At 48.0% G+C, this 17,962-nt stretch overlaps 1 protein-coding gene across 1 annotated transcript in view; it reads right to left on the reverse strand.

Annotated features, from left to right (window-relative positions):
* sha (shavenoid) overlaps positions 1 to 11,322 on the reverse strand; it is a 48,461-nt gene extending 37,139 nt beyond the window's left edge. Inside the window, exon 1 of the mRNA XM_055069190.2 lies at positions 10,992 to 11,322. Within this exon, the coding sequence (XP_054925165.2) occupies positions 10,992 to 11,322 (331 nt within the window). The remainder of the gene's footprint in view (positions 1 to 10,991) is intronic.
* Between the last annotated feature and the right edge of the window lie 6,640 nt (positions 11,323 to 17,962).

Genomic DNA, 17,962 nt, shown 5'->3' on the forward strand with positions numbered 1-17,962 from the left:
TTATTTGGTACCTCTGTGGGGAACAATATTACGAACAATAGGTTCAGGTATGTGGAACATTGTTTAACATGATAAAGGCTAATCTTCCTCAAACACAATTTCACTTTCTTAGTACGTTATATGGAGCATGTAAATGAAATTGGTGGTTAAAATCCATAAAACGCCGTTCGGTATATTTAGCAATTTTTTCCGGAAAGCAAGTTCCGTTTTGGTAATTGGAAAAAAAAAACACATTTCTTTTTTCACTTGTTAGTTAGTTGGACCGAGGAAGTTATGACATTCTTATTTTAACATTTATAAACTCCTTGGATTGAACCATAGAGTTTCCTACACTAATTATTGTATGAAACTATGTGGCTGGAGCTTATACACCTTTACAACGAGAACGCCATGGTCGCTACCACAACGCCCTCTGTGCTGTGGTAATTGGACGTGAACCGGCGCCCCGCGCAAAAGAGCGTTGCAAAAGCTGTAGCTCGTGCCTTTGTGCTCCGGCGCCATAGTCCAGAGAGGAGGTTCTTGCTCTCCCAGATGAAAACATAGAACGATATTAGGATTCTAGCATTAAAGCTATATGGCCCTAGATAAATATTTCTTCCGTTATAAACACATAAGAAGTACGCTTATTACATTTTGAACAGCGTTATGTAAGAAGGTACGTGTGAAAGAGGGAAAGGTGAAAGTTCTAAAAAGAACAAACGCGGGCACCTTGTGGTTGGCAAAATTTTGTTGACCAGCTCTGAGTCAAAGGTAGAGAAGGTGCGTGCGTCTGAGCAAAAGCCTTCAGTCTTCCCTCTACTCCAGACATTCACCTCTGATTTCACTGTGTGTTTGTGCTAAGTTGCCTGTAGTTGTGCTATACAGTGATTTTGTGCATCAACGAGAAATCGTTCAATAAAGTTCCCCGTGTTGCAGCGTTGCGTTTGTCCGCTGCTGCTTGGCTATGCAGACGTAATACGTGTGCACGCCCTGAAGTTCTGCGTTTTGCAAGAAACTCGCTTTTTAGACAGCCGAATGCATTCAGTTCTGCCGCCCCAAGAGCACCTTCTCTTATGTCGCCTCCCGTGCGTGATTGTTAGGTCTTTGTATCGCATTTTGAAAACATGGCGCGTGTAGTACTTGCGAATGGATCATGGTAATGCAGAAATGCTTAGTGCACTGCCTCAACTTCCACCTGAGGTATGTAAACGTCTCTGTGCACGACCGTTGAAGCGTGGCTTAGGCCCAGGGCCGCACAGGTTACCCGTAGAGTTTTATCTAACATTCTGGGAAGATATTAGTGGCACTCTCGTGTCCGTTATCAGCCGTTGCTTTGAGAACTTTGAATTCCCGTCTTGTTTTCGCGAAGGTCGTATTGTGCTGATACTTAAGTACTATCCATCATCAGTTCGTCCAAAGGAACGGAGGCCAATCATGCTTCTCAACGTTGACTACAAAAGCTTCGCATCTGTTGTCGCTAGACGCTTGGGAAGCCTGGTGCCTTCCTTAATAGGACACCATCAGGCATGCTCAGTCCCTGGCAGAGAGATACGCAGTCTCTTTCGTTACGCGTGACATAATGACGTACACACTGACCAGGTCAGCACGTGGTCTCTTAGTTTCACTAGATCAAGAAAAGGCATTCGATCGCCTTGAACATAGCTACATAGTTATTATACTGACCTCTTTCCGCTTTTGGCCAAATTTTCTTGACCTTATTAGGACTGCCTATTCAAATATCTGATGTGCATTGTTTCTTGATGGTCGGGAAAGTGCACCATTTCCCGTTACTCGTGGTTCTCGTCAAGGGTTCCCTCTATCTCCAGTACTCTATGTGCTCAGCCTTGAGCTATTTCTGCGCTCGGTACTGCGCGACCTTTACCTGTGTGGTCTCCCACTGCCTGGTAGCGGTGATGTGAAGGTGACCGCGTTCGCCGATGACATCACATTGTACCTCAGGAATTAAGATAGCTTATCCCATGGTATTCGAATTTCCACTGAGTGCGGAAATATTTCAGGGGCTGCGCAATTCCTTTTTTTCAAAATGTCGTTATTCGTTCATTGGTTCATCACAGACACGCCTAAGTCCCTTTTTCGTCTTCAAAAGAGCGATTATCTTTTTATTTTAGGCCTTGATTACACCTATGATGGCATATCATACTCTGTGTGGCTCTCAATTCTTGAATATGTAAGGCGAAATATTCAGGATGTTGAAGGGTGTGATTTGCACCGATTAGAAAGAATGTACACTTAGCACAGTCTGTATTTCGCGGCCAAGGGTGGTACGTTTGTCGCATTGTTCAGACACCATTATGGGTTACTAGGTCCTTGCAGTCTCTTCTTGGTTCCTTCTTATGGTCGGGCCGTGCTGAACAGGTCTGTCGCGCGGCGCTTGGGCAACCAGGCACTCGTGGTGGGTTCGCGTTCCCATCCGTGTCTGTCCAATGCAGGCTGCTTGCTCTGCGATTTTGGCTCCGCCTGTTACAGCGTGATCAGTGTCCCACGCGTGAACTCGCCTGCTATTTCCTTGGCACAAGAATTTGTTACATGCTAGCAGGTGTACACTTAATTCACGGATCAAAAGTGTTAAACGCACCCGCATTTTACTCTTCGGACGTGGCGTTTTATCGCCCCGTAAAGTAGTATGTCCTGATGTAGACGTTATCGAAAACCGTGTTGTGAATGCAATGTCAGCCTTACTGCTTCCTCTAGTTCTCCCAGCGCGCCGCACACGCTCCAATAACGTGTTGTGGGGTGCCATGACGATGTCATTTCTGCCTCGCCACCTACACGACTTCATGTGGCGTCTAGGGTGGCAAGTGATCCCAACGCGTGACAGACTAGAGTAGTGTGGCATATATCCCACCTTCGCTGTGTGCCCCAATTGCCCCCTTCAAGAATCCAACAAGCATGTGCTGCTGCAATGCGTCGTTGCTTGGGTATTTTGCAGGGCCGTGCATGGTGGTTTCCGTGGCCTTGGGGTTAACGGCTTTATTACATCTGGTCGCTGCTCACGTGGCCGCTTTGCGCGACATTTAATTGCTGCCCAGGCCTTTTGTCTGTGGCGTAACCGGTGAGAGGCAGTTGCCGCGAGACATTGTCGCCGCGCTGTTTCCACTTGTGGAGGGGTTCTACTTTGAGCTACTGTCGTGCCTGTCAGGGTACTTGTTCTTCATTGGGGAAGAGGAGTTCCTTCGACATTGGCCATGCCGTTTTGTGTCAGTGGCTGATGGTCGCGTATGGCTTAATTTTCTACCAGCCTGGTTCGTTTAGCGAAGCCATAAAACGTATTCAATGAATATACGTTTATGTAAGTGCCCGTCATTTCTGTGTGCTCTCGTATGCTTGACCATCTCTGTATGTAAACGTCATAGCATCGCTACAAAGGATGTAAAAATACGTCATTGTACCTAACCATTGCGTACACTGTATATATTGAACAGTATCTTGTATAATGTGACAATAAGTTTATGTGTTACTGTGTGTTTCCGTGGGTCTGTGTGGTTATAGGTTAGTGAGCGTGGACTGGGACACTTCTTTCAAAGGTTGCCATGTATGCAATGCTTCGTACTTTATATATGTGATCGTCCTCGTGGAACTGTGTCGTCATTATGACTTAGTGTTCGTATCGTCTTATGTTGAAATAAACTTTTTTTAAGAAGCAAACTCTGTTAAAAGAAGGGAGGAGCGACGGAGAAAGTATTTGGTTTGATTGATAACGAGAAACAGCTAGCTGGGTTGGTTTGAAAGCTTAGGTGTCGCAAACACAGACACCAGAGGGACGATCGACAAAACTAATAATTGAGGATCATATTTGATTTCGGACTCGAATACATTCGCAAGTGCAGCCGCTGAGTGCCATAGGAACAGTGAAAGTGAATAGTCACGAATAGGTCATCAAGTACAACGACATTGAAATGTATATCGCTCATGGAAGCAAAGTGCAATTCGAGAGCGCGGACTAGAAGCCGACAAAGTATTTAGTGGAGGAGAACACAGCACCCTAAACCTGGACAGCCCCCCCCCCCCCCCCAAAAAAAAAAAAAAAAAAGAAACAAGGAAGGCTCTCGCCAGTGAGCATATGCGTCTCAAGGAGTTAGTTCCCATTGAAGAACATGCGCGTTCCAGTACGAAAATGGGCGAAACAACCAAGAAGGTTATTTACTTTAGTAAGCCAGAAATATAGACGCAAAGAAAGAAAGATGAATTCGGCGTATCAAAGGGAATGACGTGCACACGGACGTATAAATTCATTGCAGTCAAGATTTGTATTGAGCCACATTTGGAGATGGCGTTTAGTTTCCGTGAAACGGAAGTTCGCGGGATATCCCGAGAACAACCAGGCTTGCTTGTGCGGTAAAATCAAGACAAAAGCCGTTTGTGTTCTCTGCATGGTTTTTCGAGTGTACTTGTTTTCGACACGCATAACCTTTGAAACAATGAATTGACTTGTTATGATGAAAGTGACAATGCTGGCGCCTTTTGTGTCGCCGAGTTCTTGACAAAAACTGTTCAATAATTAAAGGATGATAGTCATAAGTGACGTCAGAACATTTACAAGAAAGAGAACCAAAGCGCTTCTTAAAAAAAAGCGTTGTGTGCGTTAGGCTCAACTATATTGTGCACTAACTTCATAGCGTAAAAGCCGACTAAAATCAGTTTTGAAGCACCCATTTCTAGCTCACAAACTGAACAGAGAAGATGGCGTATCGCTAGTGCAAAAGAATAATGTTCGTACTACATCTCACACGTCGCCATTTGCAGGGCTTTATAAATGAGCGATATACTTAGGAGTATACTGCATCTGGCTGCACCTCTGACTTGAGTAATCTGCAGCCATTTTGTGTGGTAGGCTTTGAATACTGCTGCATGCGACAACGCTACTTACAGTAAAGAGCTCCAGCCATAAAAATATAGTGTTGCGCGGCGACTAATATTTGGTGCGCCCCCCTTAAGTAGCTATAGAAACCCACTCAGCGAAATATAGGTGGCCCTATACCTGGAGGCTTACAGATGGAACAAGAGGCTGTTTCAGACATGGGAAGCTCTCGACGAGAACAGCTGCTATCAACACAAGATCAGGTTCACACCAGCATTTAGTTTCTTGAATACCTATTTCCGCGATTCATTGAGCAAGTCTTACTTCTAATACATATAGGTTGTAGCGTCGGTATGGATGAAAATGTGAAAAAAATTAAAATAAGCACGAAGCGCCGAGATTGCGACGGCAACAATGCCGCAAGTGACAGTGGGGAATGCGGAATACGACTTAGCAAACAAAAGGCACGACATTGCAGTGGGATACTATTTAGCCTAAGGAACGCTGTTAAGAACGGCCAGCTGCAGTGCAAGTTTGCCACCCACTTACGACTATAGGCGGCAACATCCCGGCGCCGTTAAGGACGGCGAGCTGCAGTGCAAGATTGCCACCCACTTACGACTATGACGGCAACATACCGGGAGCGTCGCCGCCAACTTCTAGCCACAGCGTGACTAAATCGACTTTGTGACGGAATGAGTTCGGCGGGCCAACTATTGTTCCCATACTCCCCAACGCGCTACCCGCAACGGCTCCGAGTTCTACGGGGCCCCTCTGACGTCGGTTCCGGACCTTCGAACGTGTGTGCTTTTGTGCGTGTAGACTGTCCTGCGGAGAGGCGGCTAGTTTGCGATCACCAAACGAACGTTTGCGTCGCCTTGTATCGCGGGAGGACCGAGTGTTTAAAAACTGCTGTTGTGCGGATGCTGGACACACTTCTCTTAAGCAGTCATGTTGGACTGAGACTCTCTCTCAAGCAGTCATGTTAGACTGATGTACTTTCTCAAGCAGTCATGTTAGACTGATATAAATACTGTAAATAAGCCCATTTTCCTCGTTCTCGATGAGAAGCAGTTCTTCCCTTCATCTACGTCCTCAGCGTGGATAAGTTGGACGTCGGCATGGGCCAGCTACCTTCTAATTCATGCCGGACTCCAATCTTGACAACGGATCACGAGCGATGGGACTGAGCGCCCAATCCTGACAACGCATAATATTCGACGAGCACTCTTACCACATTCTTTCTTCTCTACGCAAAGGAAAAAAACAATAATAACATTATCAGTGCTCAATCATTTCAAGGTATGCGTGAATTTTTTTATCGCTTTCCATGGAGCGGCCAGTTACGTGGTAGTGTACGTTCCGATGGACCTCAATAAAGTTTTCTATTACATCACTTTCCATTGGACATATGAGCCTCACGTGGTTTGTAGAGACTTGCGACAGCGCAACTTCTTTGCAGGCGTAACTATAGCAAACCACAGCTCAACGTTTCTATGAAGTTTGTATAAGTCATCAAAGCTGGTTTCTGCGTTTGCTCATTTAATTCAGGTTGGGATTACTGATGTTGTGCGAAAACAGCGACATTAAAAAGATGAAAAAAATGCAGAGAATGAAAAATAAACCAAACGGCAGTAGAAGAAAGAAGCGTAAGGAGACAGAAAGAATTTATAATCGTTATTACTTAAACATAAGCAGTACTGAATGATCATGTATAACGAGAAGCAAGTATTTAATATTATGTTTCCATTGCTATATAACCCTGGCTAATTACCCTTCGTGGGTACATGCCGCAAGGTGAAGGCGAGGATGAGAACTGATGGACCACGAGTCGAGGTTACTTAGGCCTCGCATTTAAAACGAAACAAAACGATGGACACCATTTTCGGTATTACTCTTGGAAGACTCGTTTTCCACTACAACTATGCGCTATTACCTGTTCCAAGGAAATGCAACGATTACATTGGGAAACTCCGCCAGGGGAACGCTTGGAGAATCGCAAACGCAATTTCCCCCTTAATTTTCACTGTGTTCACGAAGAAGCCCTGGGATGCACCCACGCGAGTCGTGAAAGTGAATTACCGGCGGGTCCCGACAGAAAGGACAGGACAATGGAAGTCCGAGCCGTCCATGTGCTTTCCTCACCTACGCCTTACCAGTTCACCACGCTCCTGTCTGTCTCCGATCAGACAACCGAGTCACGTTCTCCGGACACTGTCGCGAGGTTCCTTGTCGCGTTGACCCACGCGGCTTTACGTGCTGTTAGGAGCAGCGTGCTACGAATGCGAACACCCCCGTTTGCGTCACTCGAAAAGACGCGTACATAGTCAAACAAAATAGGCGCGCGTGGACCTTTCCCAGAGAACGCCTTTTGAAGCGAACGTTATACCAACAAACGGTGCATTTGCAGACCTATATACAGCCTTCGTCGGAAGTATACATGGGATGATCCGAGCCGTCACGATATACGTATGTCTATCGGCTGTGTGCCGTCGATTCCTGTGACGAGCCCGACGCTTCACACACTGATTGATAGGTACGGGAGTTGTTTGCATTTCCCAGCGCCTCGGGACTAGTGGTACAGCGCAGAAACTGCCGCCTTAACCAGACTGAGTGAGCCTGGCAATCGCAGGCTACATAGCCTGTGTACTTATTTGGCAATGGCTCGACCGATTAGAGTTTCAGCGAAAGCCTGACACGGAAGCCCAACGCCAAGGAATAGCCGTTTAAAATGCGACGGTGCAAGGACATGTGGTGAGAAACTGGCCCTCCACATTCGTGAAGGACAGTCTCACATGCGTGTCCACTTACGTAACAAATTTAAAGAATAAGATAAAGGGGACGTGGTAGGGGGACGAAGGACGGCTAAGGGCTAACGTGTGCTTAAACGTGGCTGCTTGCGTGGCAAAAGTTTTGTGCGCTGTGAAGAATTATTTACCTCTCCTCCGCTCCCGCCCATCCTCCCGCAGATAAAGCAACTTTATATTTACTATGCCACGTGCTGCCGTTAAGTTTTCTTGCCGCGAGATATTAAGTGTTGGCGGAAATATTGCCGATGGAGTATTTTCCTTTTATGTGAAAACTGACGTTGTGGCTGCACTTCACACACAAAGAAAAAGATACGTCATTGCTTATTACCAGTAATTACCAGTAGATGTGAGAACTAGCAAGGCAGCATCAAAATCGTGGCACCGAGATAGAAGAGAGAGATAGAGAAGAAACGAAATATGAAAGGAAAAGAGAACAACCAGATTATCTGTCTGGTTGGCTTTGCTGCAGTGAGGGATGGAAGAAGGGTAGGAAATATTAGGATAATATATATGAAGAATATCTGTCCGCACAACCACGAGGACGGCAACTGACGGCGACTATGGTTTTTGTTTATTTTGTTCTTAATGCAATAGCATTGTATGTCCCATGGGGCAGAAAAGCCGGTGTGGTTCGCAACGAGTGGTACCAAAAATGAGTGTGACGTCATCAGCATCTTGTATGGTGTCAGCAGTAATACATAAGAGAGGAAATGGTATAACAACTTTAATTAGTAGTAGTTAGGTGTGATTATACTTAATTAAAGTGAATAAACAGAAATTAAGGGGGACTAGAGTGAAGTCGAACAAATTACAATTAGAACAAGCTGGAGTAAGGTGACATAAGACGGAGTAAAGTGAAGTAAGGTGAAGTAAAAGTGAACGAAGGTGAATTAAAATAGGCTAAGGCGGATGAGAGTGGATTAGGGTGGATTAAAGTGGACGAGGTGCATTAAAGTGGATTATGTTTGGTAAAATTAAGTTTGATGAAAAGAATAATAAACTGAAACTGAACTGAACTGAAGGTACATTAAGGCACAGTTGTGAAGGGCACGTGACAAGTATGACGTCACGTATCATGGACGTAACCATTAACTTATAGAAATCATAATCCTTTCGCATTGAAATCATGTAAGAATACTGAAGTGACAGTAAACTTTTTATTCAATCCCGACGGTTTAAAAAATAAAAATAAACGACAACGCGTTTAAGGCAACTCGAGCAGACGTCGCTGTGACCAGGGAAAAATAATTCTGTTTTCCGTAACGTGACAATTGCCAATCTTTCTTTTCTGTCAAGAGCGTTATTTGTTCTATTGCGTCTAGAAAGGGTGTCAAATCAAATCCATCAATCTTCTGAAAATAAAGGTCGGTGCAATAAGGCACACATGCCACGACTGCACTGAACAACCGAGCAATGCGGAATGCTGAAGCGTCACATGCGCGAATAGGCGAACGCCATAGCTTGCTGGTTTGAACTCACGCAGGAAAAGTTTGCAGCGGAGGAGTGCAATAATGGTACCCGGTGCTTATCAAAGAAATATTATTAGGATCACACACAAAAATAAGCATGGAGGCAACGCCTGAGGCAACATCTCGAAGTGCTGCGATGGTGCGTTTGTACTTTCCTAGACTAGTAGCCAAGTACCTATTTACGTCCCCGCGGACAAGCCACCATTCTGTCTGATCGTTCTGTTCTATTCATAGCCACCGTTACGCTGCATGAAGAAAGTTTAGATCAATCATACTCTCAGAAAGAAACGAAAAACAAGAAAGAAAACGAACGAACAAGTTCTAAGGCTTTACGTGCCAAAACCAGGATATGATTATGAGGCCCGCGTGGTGGGGGACTCCAGATTAATTTTGGCCCCCTGGGATTCTTCAACGTGCCCTAAATCTAAGCACTAAGATATCTTGCATTTTGCCTTCATCGAAATGTGGCAGCCAGGGCGGGGATCAAACAATGTACTCTAGCTAATCAACGTGGCACGTTTTGATGATTTTCATTACTACACAGAAAGATCAGCTTCGTAATAGAAGGGTGGATCAAGGTGCACTCGATGAATTAGTGTCTCGTTACTTTTCTACATATTATAGTGTTGTTGCTGCTATGCGAAAAGAAGTAGCCGTCACCATTACCTGGTCACTAAATCTCTTTCCTTTATTTTCATTTCCATAATAAAAAAGGGGGCATCAAATACAAACTAGATTCTCATTTTGTGTTTTTTTTTATGGCTAGTGAGAAATCAACCAGCGGTACATTATTTTTTGTATAATCTTCTAATTTATAATTGCATTTTTCATAGCGAATCGGCAGCCTTTTGATCCCGTCAACTTAAGAAGTGGGCTGTGTCAGCAGCCAGTCGCGGGCGTACTCCTCCCCTCCTTCGTCGTCGTCGAATAATTGGCCTCGCAGAGGCTTTTTGAGTGGCTCAAGAATACGAAAGTCACAGGACGATTTCTCTTTATCAATCAATCAAATTATTATTAAACACTAATACAATGACAAAGTAAGTGTAATACAGAAGAGCTATAGGGAATGTGCTCGAGTGGTATAACCCATTTACCTTAATTTTGCCTAAGCGATAATGATAATTTTGCCTAAGCAACGCGTGGTCTCGTGTTGCCGTGAAGAATAATCATTTTACGCATTGATTGGTCAAGCATTTTGTGGCGATAAGCAAACTTAGTCTCGCTTAAAAGCTCACATTAATATGCAGCACTGTTGGTGCGACGATCGTGCGAGAAAACACTGTACAAACTGCCCCGGTGCTGCCACAAAGCTGCTGCGAGCAACTTGCCAGCTGACAGCCGAGTTGTACCTGTCAGTGGGCGACGATCACGGCTTTCTCGTTTTCAACCTCTTCACGGCTTTCCGTGAGTTCCTTATATCAGGCAAACGCACGCCGCCTTGACCGTGTTTGATCCACGGACTACACGGCAGCTTCGTTTGCTATTTCGGTCGGTTTTACACCCTGGGGATCAAGAAGCTGGGTAATAATACGAAGCACAATCGACGCATGCACCTTTTTCTCAGACACGTTATGACGGACTACGGAATTAACGTAACGAGACCGATCGGCTGCTCACGTGACTCCTGGCTCACGTAGTTCCTTAAGCGGCAGCGCGCTCCTATACAAACAAAACGCGCTCTGCAAAAAAAAAAAAAAAAAAAGAAAAAAGAGGGGGGGGGGTCTCGTTTATATTTGGTGCGCCGTAGTATACATATTTCGTTTCTTGATGTTAACAGTGCGAAACGTAGACAGGACGGAAAACCAACAAGCCCAAGCTGCTATTCTATACTTCTTTTGCATTCATACAAGGCGCTCACGTATTCTTAGGCGCACATTACTTCCTCCGCACGCCATTTCAGGCGTTCGGGCTTACCCGTCAGGCTGAGATGGGCCCCGGGGTGGACGATCTGTCCGGCCAGCGGCAGGAACACCAGCGGTATCTGCTCCATCGGCGCGCCGGGCCGTACGAAGGCTCCGAGTCGGCACTCGCCCAGGTCCCGCACGCAAGTCCGTATGTCCTCGCGGTAGGTGTGGTGCGACGGCGCGCACTGGCACCTGCACGGGTCGTCGTCGTCGCCACCGGGAGCCTGGGAGGCGTCCGGACCGCAGCCCCCGCAGTCCCGGAAGAGGTCGCCCCCGTGGTGACGCGAGACGTCCGGGTCGACCCCTTCGGCGACGGGCGACGACGTCGTCCTCGCGCTCATCGCGAGAGGGCCCAGAAGAAGCGAGGCGGCGAAAAGGGCGAACATGCTTCCATTATGTATCGTCGCCCCTTAATAGCTTCGCTCGGCTGCTCTTCGAGAGGCGTCGGGAGGCGGTGAGAAACGAGGACGTCGTCTCAGACTTTGCGCATGACGGATGGAGTTCTCCAAGGGACAAGCGTGCTGCGCCCGTCGGCATGCAGTTGGAACGACAAGCGGGAAACATGACAGTCGGCAATCACAATTTGACACAGGGGCAAACTATACCATGGGCGTGACATATGATGAACGATGCTGCGACGGTGACGAGCGATGTAACGAGAACGAGCGGTGCTAAACGGCCGTTTGTGAATAGCAGTTCCGAAAGGTTGCTACAGGATGAAATGTTTAGCGCGTCCAGCGAATCGGCAAGCACTATGTCTTCGTCATACACAGGCAACTTGCGTTGGCGAACATGGTAAACGTTCGAATCTAAGCCACTCCACACTTAGGTTTACGGCCATGCACTCATCCCTCTGCTGTGATTGTGGCAAAGTTCGCCATGTGACGCACTGACTTAATTGTAGCGAAAAGGATGCATATTGGAAGAATGCCTCTCCACCGAAAGTCGCGGTAAGATTCCGACACTTAGTCACGACAGTCAATGTTGATGAAATTTGGTCGTCTCGCTTCCGAAGTCCTTGAAAGTAAAACGCGATAACATGAGTTGATCCAGGCTGCTAACGTTAAGTCGCGCGGTGGAGCTCAAAAATAATTACCTTGAAGAAAAAAAGAGAGAGAGATGAGTCATCAGCACTGAGTATGATCTTTGGCACTGTAGATTCATTCGGCCCGCACCAACAAAACAGATGCGCTTACTTTTCTTTTGAATGAGTTTAGTTCAATAAAACGTGTAAAGGAGCGAAGAAAGCGTACATCGCCGGTTTAAGCACTTCTAGCCGTTCTAGTCACTTCTAGCCTTCTCGTCTGTAACCAGACCGTTACACCCGTTCACGTTCACTGGCACAGGAACACACAAGACACGCCGATCGCGACGAACACATTCCTCGGCTTCGCGCGCATCCGTCGAAAGCACCAACGTCACCGAGCAACTACATCCTCCTCCAGGAGCCGCCGGACACCGCGGAGACGTTCGATACGGCGTACCACTCCGGACCATCGAGGTTGCAGGCGTCGTGTCTCTCAGGCCCTTTCCCGGGTGCGGCGCGAAATTCGATGCCGGCAGCTTCTCGTTTCGCTCGAACGGTTCCTCCGCCCTCTGGGCTGCTCCCCCGGTGCGGGTCATCACCTGAGCGCCTTGACCTTCCGAGATGCCGCGCGCAACGGGACTTTCTCGCCGCGGGAGCGTTGCGCAGCCCCCCGAACGACAGCGTCCGCATCGCCGCGTCGAAACAGGTTGCCCAGCTGCGAGCCGCACGTCGGCGGCACGCGAACAAAAGACGACGGCCGCCCTCCGCCTTCCCCCTAACATTTCCCTCACCTCTGACAGACCCTCGGCGTGAAGGTGGTGCCGGACCGCGCGAGAAAGGAGAACCGGTCCGTTCTATCGACGGCCGGCTCGGGTGAATAAAATGGATCGCTGAACTGAATCCTGCCAGCTAGCGCCTTCTCACCTTCCTCCGCTGCGCTCCTCAGCTGGCAGGCCAGCAGCCTCCTCTTCGGGCGGACAAGGCGAGGAGTTAAGAAGGAAGATCGAGGAGGAAAGGAGTGCAGATTGTTTCGGCCGCCGACGCCGCCGCGGAGGCCAGGAACGCGTACAGCACGGGACGGCAAGAGTTTTCTCCGCCGAAGGAGAAGGGGGTCCATGGTTCGCGCGCGGCCCCTTAAACGGAGCCACCTGAGCGGAAAGCTCGAGTTGGACCCCCCACCCTCTCTCTCTCTTCATCTCTTTCTTCCTTATGCGAAGCCTGTGTTTCGCCCAAGAGTCCGAGTATAGCGTTCTCCCCAACGTGTTCGGCCGAGTGAGTATGCCCCCGGCTGTGGCAGACACGTCGCTGCGGGATCTCTCTTCAGGCGTTGCTGATCGAGGGAGAAAGAGAATGAGAAGAATAAGCAAAGGAAAAGAGAGAGAGAGAGAGTGTGTGTGTGTGATGGTCGTTGCGAAGAAACGGGGGAATGGAGCGTGCTGACAGTGGAGCGGCGCACTCGACAGAATTCCCGGGGATTCGGCAAATCTTGCATGCCCGCTGCATTGCGGGAGACAAACGGTAAGGGAAGTGGAGGGGGGGGGGGGGGGGGTGCCTTTCCGCCAGTGCGCCGGTGCGCGACGGAGAAGATTGCTCTCGCCAAGACGGTAGACTGGTGGGAGGCACCCCACAATGCAACACCTCCTCTTGGGCGCCACACTTCCAAAGTTTTCTCGGCGCCACCCGACAATGCTTGCGCTGAGGGTTCAAGTGGAAGCGTTTTACGATATGGCGTCAGTCAGGTGTGCAAGGTCGCTGTGTTATGGCTCTCTCTCTCTCTCTCTGTAACGCCTGGCTTCGGCTCGCGAGCGTAATAGCGGTCGGCCCTGCATGCTTTGTGTTTCCGTTCGCGATCCGCCGCATCCGGAGGGACGTCCGCGGATCTTACGATCACCCTCTTCCTGGTTGGTAGCAACCACCCCGTGACAAACGGATGGAGCGCAACTCTCCAGGTATAGCGTGCCGGTTTGTTGAAAGAAATCAAGCAGGCGCGCTGGGCAGAGGCGCTTGCATTGCGCAGAGGAAACGCGCTGGCGCGAAAGGGAATGAGCTGCACACTGTGACGGGGTACTTGGTCGACCTGCCACGGAGTTTGCTGCAAGTACACTCGCACTTTCCGACGCCACGTGCTCGCTCGATAAGTGCGCTTCAGTAACCACCCCGGTCACACTTCATTCGCACCTGTGAACCCTCGGAGAGGAGTAAAACACACAAACTGGATTAAATTAGGATCCAGAAAAGTCGCTCAGGTGCTTATAGCGTGAGACATCCTGCGGCAGTCGAGTTAACGCATGAATATGCAGTGAGAAAGAAAACAAAAATCAGTGCGAAGAAAACAACCTGCTTGTTGAAAGCGCCCTTCTTAAAGGGAATTCAGGAAGCGCGAGTGTGTGATCCATTTTCGAGTACAAAAGAAGTATTAGAGTGGGTCAGAGCTGCGAAGAAGGGGCTGTCAGCTTCTGCGGAGGCCGGTCTGAAAGCATTGTGTCGTTGGCACATCGCAACGTCCATAAAAGAAAAGGCAGAAAATGGGACGAGAAAAAGCAGGCTCCTTTGTTGGACTGCCTAAGCGTCGAGGCTCGTGCCAGTGACGAGAGCTTTGTTGGGATGGGTCCGAGGCAGAATGAAACGCAGGTAGCCGGGAACCGCCAACTCCACTGCTCTAAATGACCTCACGACAAGATGGCCTGGTCGTGCGGTTTATAAATGACGATAAAAAAAAAAAGAACGTTAGCCGTGAAGATGACAAGGTATAAGTCTAAGGCGCCACAAAGGAGTAGTAGGCGCATCTCACGGATATTAAATGACGTGCAAAATAGAAAGCTCTGCAGGCAAACAAAAAACGCGCTGCCCACTCAAGCCCCAGAAAGCGTACGATTGTTTCGCGTCCCGGTGTGTGTTATTCTTTATACTGTAGCTATAAGCAGCAAAAAGACCACTTGCTATTTACCATTCGTTTATGCTAGCTTTCGCTGGACACTAATTGCTTGACCACGTGAAGCAGTGCGGCGTGTTTCACACTTCCAACGAGGAGTTATGGCGTTGGAGACAAGAGTGCACACAAAAGGCAACCGCGAGATAAAGACTTGCAAAGTGATGTTTGTTAACATAAGTCAGTTGGCAGATTAGAGTGACCAAGCGTCTAATTGAGCAAGGCCCTTTTATTACTGCACCTCGGGCAGACCATTACATCACAGCCCGTAAGGCGATGTAGTTAAAGCAGCGCGGATTGTTAGGCCTTTCTTTGTAGCGAAGATAATTGTCGCTTAATGCTCTCTTTCTCAAATGTTTGCGTAGTTACCTCGGAACGGCACGACCGCACATATCAGTATGCCAGTCAGCACCACAGCTTACTTCCACGCAGAGCCTCACAGACTCCAGAGATGAAGGATTACGTAACAGAGGGAGTAGGCATCGGGGAGGAGGGGGCGCTAAACAAGGTGTAATTACAAGTAGAAACTGTTATGCACTTATGCAGTTGAGAAATGCAACGTAGAACACAAGCGAGTGCACAATAAAATCATTGGGCCCAGCTTAAACGAAAAAAAAGTCATATAGTAGTTAGCAAGAACGTAACCAGCAAGCAAGGAAGAACAAGGACAACAAAACACCATAATTACGTGGCAGCTAATTCAAGTATAAAATTTCTAGAGTTGCAAATAACGTATTATAAACGAGATCATTCACGAGTTCAAAGGCACGTGCTATACTGCTGAAATAAAATTGTCGGGGTGCCTCAAAGCGCGTCTGAAGTTAAGATGTGTTCGTTGAATTGTAATTCATGCGTGCTGTCCTAATGAAAGATGTGAATTCGTATTGAGTACAAAGAAATATCACGCACGCAAGCTTTATACAGCGGCGGGAGGAGGAGAGAGAGGGGGGAGTTTAACTATACATGTATACGTTTTAAGTATGCATACTGTATATCCAGGTATGGTTCACCCTCTATGATTTGAAGATACAGGAACGTGCTCTGCAAGAGGCTCTAAATGTGACTGACAGTTGACGGACAGCCATCGGCCTGGAGCTCTCAGTGGAAAAATACTGTCCTGGTCTCAGTTACTGTTCGTCGGGGCATGCAGCCGCCGGCTGCCCAGTAGACCCTTTCTCTTACCCTTTATGGTCGCCCTGTTCCAAACATGGAGTCTGTTCGTGTTTTAGGTCTCTATATTGCGGCTTCTGGCTTGACAGCTCCATGGCTGAGAGAAGCACGCCGTCGCTCAACCCAGCTGCTACATCTTGTTAGGCGCATATCTTCAAACGCCGGCGGCGCTAGAAGTTCGATAGCCCCATATCACTCGTCCGCTGTACATGGCAGCCAAGGGTCGTCTATCGAGCAAAATTTCAACATCAGCCAATTTCAACAAGGACTGGGAGTGGTTAGAGGTGGCAAACATAGATGCATTGCGAACTGTTGACTGACTTCCACGCCTCACCCTTACTTTTGCAATTTTACAAGGGATAACAGGCCCCAAGACGTTAGATGAATTAGTTCATCAGAGGCGCTCATGCTGTCGTTGTAACCTTTCAGATCACCCGGCAGTTCAAGCATTACACAGTTGCACGGTGACAACATACAAATCCTTCACAGCATGGCCACACCAACCTACCAACATGGTCACGCAAGCAAGAGCCAGCAGGCCTCTTGGTCGCATCTACAGTACAATCCAGCGACAAACTCCACAGCTGCCATACTGCGAGGGAAGACGTCGGAGAAGGCTAAGCATTTCTTAATGCCAGTGTCACCGGCCACGTAGTTGTTACTGCCCCTAACTTGTTCAGCCTTAATCCCTCTTCAAACATGTCCCTGTCACAGTTCCGCCTGCGGTGCCGTGTATATTCGCCGAGCTGCCGACTATATATGATGCATTGCTTACGTTGCGGTCACAACTACCACAAGAAACACCAAAACAAGTTACACAGATTCGGCCCAAGCGATGAGAGGCCTTCGCAAAGTAGTGAGCGGATTCTCTTTCCCCAATAAACTGAATCGTGAAGCATCGACGAATTGTTTAGACAACCGTTTCATCTTCGTCAGGTACGCATCCAGGGAGACGCAGCCAGTCACCAACCTCCAGTGATACATCCACTGCCGCTCTTCCCGCAATGCCCCGCGCAACACATGGCCATTAAAAAAAGCTGAACTCCTTCAACGCTCTACACGAGCATTCATAACTCGGCATGCGGATCACGTGACCACCCGGCCGTTCCCGCCGCGAGGAGGTTGTGTTTAAAGGATACCTGCGTGTGCTACATTGACGCCAGCTTTGAATGTACGGTGTACTTCACCTGGACCTGGAATGTACTTCACCTGGACAACTGTACATCGTCTGAATTTCAATAAAGTCAAATTCAAAGTCAAAGCTGCAGCATGTCTATACGGGATTCGGACCGAAGGGCTGCCTTCGGCACAACTTGTCCCTTCTGCCATCACCCAATTGTCCTCGCAGATCTACCGCACCTCTTGCGGAACTGTCCTCAAGGCGCCACTACCAGTGAAAAGTGGGGCTAAACCCAAGGCGCCCACGTGACTACCATCTGTGGATCTATGGTCTTCACTAAAGACCCTCGTTAAATTTTCTGACACATAATCAACTATACATGTATACATAACTTGCGCGCACCGAACGTTTTCTGCCGCAAAGCGAGCTCTCAAAAAAAAAATTAAGAAGAAGGTCGGCATACTATATTTGCTAGTACTAGATGCTGGAAGCAAAACCAAGGTCGGCAAAACTTTATAAGATCTAAGGTTGAAGTTAGTTGGTCGTACATGCTGAGTGGTTGCAGCCTGCTGCTGTGACGTAAGACAGAAATTATTTCTCAGTATAACGCGCTGCAGTTATTCAGCAAATCTTTATATACGTTATTTTGGGGTTGGGTGACAGATACACTCTGAGTTACCTGCAGGATGTCACGCGGTGGCGTGGCTGTTATTAGGACCAATAGGCGCAGCCTGA

This window comes from Dermacentor andersoni, chromosome 9 (genome assembly GCF_023375885.2).
Source record: "Dermacentor andersoni chromosome 9, qqDerAnde1_hic_scaffold, whole genome shotgun sequence".
NCBI lineage: Eukaryota > Metazoa > Arthropoda > Arachnida > Ixodida > Ixodidae > Dermacentor > Dermacentor andersoni.